The 6,792-nt window shown below is 49.2% G+C and overlaps 1 protein-coding gene across 1 annotated transcript; it reads left to right on the top strand.

Moving 5' to 3' along the window:
- Window positions 1-6,412, top strand: SETD9 (SET domain containing 9). Its single transcript, XM_075267430.1, has 6 exons — window positions 1-117; window positions 791-1,125; window positions 3,473-3,596; window positions 3,746-3,861; window positions 4,646-4,751; window positions 6,201-6,412. The coding sequence occupies exons 1-6, from the start codon at window positions 14-16 to the stop codon at window positions 6,286-6,288; spliced, it is 873 nt and encodes a 290-aa protein (XP_075123531.1). The 5' UTR covers window positions 1-13; the 3' UTR covers window positions 6,289-6,412.
- The last annotated feature ends 380 nt before the right edge of the window (window positions 6,413-6,792 follow it).

A 6,792-nucleotide genomic window follows, 5' to 3' on the forward strand; every position in this document is an offset into this window, starting at 1 on the left:
GCCAGCGGGTGTCATGCCCTCTCCGGGCTCCGTTTTGCGGGCGTTTCTCACCCGCTGGAGATCGTACAAGTATCGTTTTGTCCCCTGGGTGGCGCTCAACTTGGCTCGTAACCGCAGGTCTGGTATAACGCACCGTAGTGTGTACTGGTCACACGTGGGGGGGACTTCTTTTCGGGGTGACGTCACACTGGGGTGTATTTAGGGTCACCCGACTACACTGGCCCATGAGGTCGGGAATATAAGCCGGTGGTAAGAAGACTACAAGTCCCAGCATGTGCGGCCTCAGGTCACTGGGGTTAGCTTGTGATGACGTCAGAGGGAATCCCTATGACATCATCAGTGTATGTGGACAGGTTGGGGGTGGTTGTCTGACCTGGAGCCGATCCAGTGACCAAATCTACCAGTACTAAATGAAAGAGCGGCGCCGACGGGTAACGCCATTAACCCCTTCAGGACGGGGCTGGGGTTTAGTACACTCTTGCCTTTCTCTCCTGGGGCTCGTATTTTGCAGAATCGGTTTTGTTTCCCAACATTTTCGGAACCTGCTTCCTCTTTCGGGAGTCGTTCTGTCACCGGGCCAGATATCCGTGCAGCAGAATAGGCCGCATGTATAAAGTACGGCTCATCCTGCAAAAACAAAGCCAAAAAGTTATAACCACTGGAGTGGAAAGAGGCAGAATCCAAAAACCGCTCCTGTCCTGAAGGGGTTAAGGACCTGTGACCCGGTGGTTTATCAGGGCGTACGCGTTACTGTTTGCTGTGTCGGTAACCCGCTGTTTTGTCCTGGCAGGACGCTGCGCCATGTGCCTGTCAGCGGCAGTGACAAGATGGCGGCTGACACTGAGGTCTGCTCCTCGCTCATCGCTTTCTTTCGGGCGCTGTTCATATCCGATATAGACAGACAGAAAGAGCTGCTGGTTCTGCTCCCCTCCAGCACCCGCGCCAGGTACCCTGTGCCCAAGTCCAGGGATCAGCCACAGGCCACGCCTCCTTCCGATGACATCATGTACAAGTGTCTTGGATTCTGCCTTGATCGGCGGCCGAGCTCTCTGGACGCGGCAGGGACTGGCGTGTTTGTCACCAAAGGGTTTGTGCCTAAAGGAGCCTTAGTGTCCATGTACCCGGGTACATGTCCTGCCTACTGCGCCCACAGCGCCCCCTGTCTGTCAGAGCATTTCCCTCCAAATCACCAAAAATATACGACCAAGATGGCCCATAGAAAATAAGCCAGTCTGCTCGGGAGGGGGACTGCTGCTGTGGCCGCCATATTGTATCCTGAAACCATAGAACATTTGTTATAGACTCCCCAAAATGTTATATACACACACACAACATATACACTCAGCATTATATAGATAGATATATGGATATATATAGTAGATACAGTCCTCAACACGGAAATTGTAACACAAGAAGGAAACGTCTTGGTGTTCTGGAGATCCTGCGATGGTGGACGAGTTACTGATATACAAATGATAAAAAATGGAAGTAAAATATTCAAAAGGTTTAGCAAGTATGAGCGACATGTGACCTGGTGTTGTCCTGTTGATAAATGGCTACTGGAACACTTTGGAGAAATTGCCGTACTACTGGTCACATGACCAAATCAATGAAGACTAGAGAGGTCCGGCTACCGCCCATTATACCCCCCCACACACACACACTATAATCCCAAGAATAGGACCAATGTGATGTTCCCTTGAAAAGGCCTCTTCATAGTGTTGCTCACGTGGTCACCAGACCAATCTACAGCTATCATTGTTCGATACAAAAACAGGACTCATCACTGTAGAGGATAGACCTCCATTCCAGGACTCATCACTGAAGAGGATAGACCTCCATTCCAGGACTCATCACTGAAGAGGATAGACCTCCATTCCAGGACTCATCACTGAAGAGGATAGACCTCCATTCCAGGACTCATCACTATAGAGGATAGACCTCCATTCCAGGACTCCTCACTATAGAGGATAGTCCTCCATTCCAGGACTCCTCACTATAGAGGATAGTCCTCCATTCCAGGACTCCTCACTATAGAGGATAGACCTCCATTCCAGGACTCATCACTATAGAGGATAGACCTCCATTCCAGGACTCATCACTATAGAGGATAGACCTCCATTCCAGGACTCCTCACTATAGAGGATAGTCCTCCATTCCAGGACTCCTCACTATAGAGGATAGTCCTCCATTCCAGGACTCCTCACTATAGAGGATAGACCTCCATTCCAAGACTCATCACTGTAGAGGATAGACCTCCATTCCAGGACTCCATTACTGTAGAGGATAGACCTCCATTCCAAGACTCCTCACTATAGAGGATAGACCTCCAATCCAGGGCTCATCACTGAAGAGGATAGACCTCCATTCCAGGACTCATCACTGTAGAGGATAGACCTCCATTCCAGGACTCATCACTGAAGAGGATAGACCTCCATTCCAGGACTCATCACTGTAGAGGATAGACCTCCAATCCAGGGCTCATCACTGAAGAGGATAGACCTCCATTCCAGGACTCATCACTGTAGAGGATAGACCTCCATTCCAGGACTCATCACTGAAGAGGATAGACCTCCATTCCAGGACTCATCACTGTAGAGGATAGACCTCCATTGTAGCTCAATGTGGTGTTTACTCCTTCTGTTGGTTCGTGTCCACTCTGTTTGCCGTCCTAGACTTCAGATGTGATGTCCACCTCCATTGCAGTACACACTGGATTATTACACCCCATTTCCTCCTGTCATACGATCCGTCTATGCCGTAGTCACCTCTGCACGTTTCTTGCCATGATTACAGTCATTGTTCTCCCAACCACCAGGACACACAACATTGACCAGCGCTGATGTCTAGACATGTAGTGATCTGGCGCAGTGATAAACCAAGTGGCGATACCTGGCACAAACCTTACAACATTTGATCTGATTTTTGAGGTTTCATGGGGCTAAAAATAATGTTGCTTTCAATCTGACTTTTATGCCCCTCCCACATGACACAGATTGGAGATATGGAGAATTATATAACCCCACCGGCGACTCTCTCAGTATACAGAATCTACGGCGCAGTCCTTCTTGGTGTAGTAATTTCCATGTTGAGGAGTGTATATTACCCCCTGAACACCACAGTATACACCGGGGATTCATCTGCACATTATGGTCCCCTGATCCCTATGTACATGGAGCGGATTATTCTGCCTTGTGCCAGGTCTATGGGGAGTTGTTTACACTATGGCGGCATGTTATATATTCCAGTCCTTTGACTCCTACGTCCATTATGGATGGTTCAGTAGTGACTGACTCCGACCATGGAGGGAAATGCTCTATAGTGAATATATATATGTCCTTGTTGTGTATGTCAGGACACCCCCCCCCCCCCCCCCCCCCGACATTATATTCCAGTATTGATTTTGATAGTATTGACCTCAAGGGATTAAACTTGAGCACTAAACCCGTGTTTGGTCTCTCCTGTACCTCAGGCGCCGTCTACCACAATCACGAGCCCGTCTTTTTTCAGTCCATTGGAAATCCCTTTATTTTTCGGTGCATCGATGGAATCCTCATTGATGGGAATGACAAGGGGATCTCGAAGTCTGTGTACAGGTCAGTAGGGCTGAAGTTACAGACATGGGGTATTTCAGCTCTGAGGCCTGCAGAATAGTGAACGCAGCTTCTTTATTGTCATTGTCTGTCTCTGTATTACCTGGACTGTCCGCTGGTATATGAGGAGCTCACAGGGGGTTGTGTTTCAGGTCCTGCAGCAGAAGGGATCAGCTTGGACCCCTGAAGATGTGTGACTGCACCTGGCTGACCAGCTCCCCCTACAACCCCCTCGCTGTGGGGCAATACGTCAATAACTGCTCTAATGGTAATCTACCTGTGACTTGTATACGGTGTTGTACAGTATCCAGGACATTAGTCACATCTCAGGTCTCTGGTTTCTTCTCACTTCTGGGTCCAGTCGGGTTGTCTAATGTTGTGAGCCTCAGGCAGACAGGGTCGCCCCTTCCATAGGTGGGGTATTTGTGTTACACAGTTAACCGTGACCCATCTGTGTACCAGGGTCTGAGAATACTGTCCTTGGTCATAGCCCCCCCCCCCAAGACTGACCACTAAACACAATCTGCTGCAGTGGTCGACTCTTCTAGTAGCCGACCAGTTCTTCAGGAGGCCACCCAATGATCCTTCAGTTGTATGACATTCATGGTGACAGACGAAGTTCAAGGAACCGCTCTGGTGTCCCCCTATCGCTCGCTACCATCATCTTCCTCTGAGGTCTCCTCCCAAGTGGGCCAGGACTTACTGTAGAAGGTCTGACCTAGAAGCTGAACAGACCCCTAAATATAATATCTCCTCCAGTGGTGACCTCAGACTTTCCTTTCTAGGGACTATAAATTCTCCCAGGTAAGGCCTAGTGAGTATAGTAGTTTGTTATTGTCACTCACCTCACCCAGACCTCTGAGGAGACCCCAGACTATAATAATAATAATAGTAGCACTTTTGATGGCAAATTAGTTCTGACGAATATTTGTGAGTTTCGTCACCAAGTCACGGCACTTTTCAACCAAATGGATATCCGTTTTTAGTGAATGTTCACCAAATGTTCGCTATTTTTTTAAACCATTTTTGACCATTCCCTCATCTTCCTGCAGAGCGGGCCGCTAATGTCTGTTATCAGGAGTTTGATGTCCCCGAGTCCTTCCCAGTTGAGCTGAGGCAGTACATCCCCAATATCTGCTACTCCCATGATGTGGAAGGGTGAGTATAGAAGCCATGCATTCTCTGTATGTGTATATATCAGCCTAGGTGTAGAGGATGGATGTCCTCTTATCACTGTCACCGGCCTAGGTGTAGAGGACGTCCCTTTGTCACCAGCCTCAGGATAGAAGATGTCCCCTTGTCACCGGTCTAGGTGTAGAGGATGTCCCACTGTCACTGGCCTAGGGGTAGAGGACGTTCCCTTGTCACTGGCCTAGGTGTAGAGGACGTTCCCTTGTCACTGGCCTAGGTGTAAAGGACATCCCCTTGTCACCAGTCTAGGGGTAGAGGATGTCACCTTGCCACTGTCTCTGGCCTAGGTGTAGAGGACGTCCCCTTGTCACCGGCCTAGCTGTAGAGGACGTCCCCTTGTCACTGTTACCGGTCTAGGTGTAGAGGATGTCCCCTTGTCACTGGTTTAGGTGTAGACGACGTCCCCTTGCCACTGAGTCTGGTCTAGGTGTAGATGATGTCCCCTTGTCACTGGCCTAGGTGTAGAGGACGTCCCCTTGTCCTGTCACCGGTCTAAATGTAGAGGACGTCCCCTTGTCACTGGCCTAGGTGCAGAGGACGTCCTCTTGTCACTGGTCTAGGTGTAGAGGACGTCCTCTTGTCACTGTCACCGGTCTAGGTGTAGAGGATGTCCCTTTGTCACCGTCACCAGTCTAGGTGTAGAGGATGTCCCCTTGCCATTGTGTCTGGTCTAGGTGTAGAGGATGTCCCCTTGTCACCGGCCTAGGGGTAGATGGTGTCCCCGTGCCACTGTGTCTGGCCTAGGGTTAGAGGACATCCTTTTGTCACCAGCATCAGGGTAGAAGATGTCCCCTTGTCACTGGTCTAGGTGTAGAGGATTTCCACTTGCCACTGTGTCTGGTCTAGGTATAGAGGATGTCCCCTTGTCACCGGCCTAGGGGTAGATGGTGTCCCCGTGCCACTGTGTCTGGCCTAGGGTTAGAGGACATCCTTTTGTCACCAGCATCAGGGTAGAAGATGTCCCCTTGTCACTGGTCTAGGTGTAGAGGATTTCCACTTGCCACTGTGTCTGGTCTAGGTATAGAGGATGTCCCCTTGTCACCGGCCTAGGGGTAGATGGTGTCCCCGTGCCACTGTGTCTGGTCTAGGTATAGAGGATGTCCCCTTGTCACCGGCCTAGGTGTAGATGGTGTCCCCGTGCCACTGTGTCTGGCCTCGGGGTAGAGGATGTCCTTTTGTCACCAGTATCAGGGTAGATGTCCCCTTGTCACTGTCACCGGTCTAGCAGTAAAAAGATCCTTAGAAAGTTCTTTGTGCCGCCCCTTCATGTATTTGTACATTGTTATTAGATCTCCTCGTAGACATCTGAATAACCCCAATGGATAACTTGCACTTGTGAACAAACCCCTTGAAGTATTTTGTCTGTACATTCGCTGTGTGCCCGACTGTATACATTTGCCTTTTGTTTTTGCCCAGGCCGTTGCGCTGTGTGGTTCTGGTTGCGCTCAGAGACATTCAGTGCGGGGAAGAGCTTTTCTCCAACTACTTTACTGTCGTGCAGTAAGACAGAGCCGGCCGCAGCGGGAGAAGATTTACCTCCATCACTATGACCTCTCTATAGTCCAGAACCAAAAATGGAAATCAGAATCAGCTCGTTTTTGTTTTGTTTTTATGTAAGGATGACGATGATCCAGTCTTATAGAATATTTAATGATTAAAGCATTTATTTATTTTGCAAAAACTGTAATGAAATGATTCTGCCCTCTGGAAGCCTGCCAGGAAGAACAATGGAGGGGCGGCAGGGATGCTGGAATTGGTTATTCTCATGCAGATCCTGTATTCATTCCAGTATGAGGTCATTGACAGATATTATACTAAGCGTGGGCACACTGATGGGGCTATAACGTAATTGTTAAAAAAAATATAGGCATCACAATGTCCATTTTTGTAGAATGGGAGGAAAGCCACGCAAACACGGGGTGAACATACAAACTCCTTGCAAATGTTGTTTCTGGGAGGATTCGAACCCAGGAGTCCAGCGCTGCAAGGCTGCAGTGCTAACCACTGA

This window comes from Leptodactylus fuscus, chromosome 1, assembly GCF_031893055.1.
Source record: "Leptodactylus fuscus isolate aLepFus1 chromosome 1, aLepFus1.hap2, whole genome shotgun sequence".
NCBI lineage: Eukaryota > Metazoa > Chordata > Amphibia > Anura > Leptodactylidae > Leptodactylus > Leptodactylus fuscus.

Coding starts and splice junctions, on each gene's coding strand:
- SETD9 (XM_075267430.1), top strand. CDS start 14: ATGCCCTCTCCGGGCTCCGTTTTGCGGGCGTTTCTCACCCGCTGGAGA. Junction 3,597..3,745: donor ATCTCGAAGTCTGTGTACAG/GTCAGTAGGGCT, acceptor GTTGTGTTTCAG/GTCCTGCAGCAGAAGGGATC. Junction 3,862..4,645: donor CGTCAATAACTGCTCTAATG/GTAATCTACCTG, acceptor ATCTTCCTGCAG/AGCGGGCCGCTAATGTCTGT.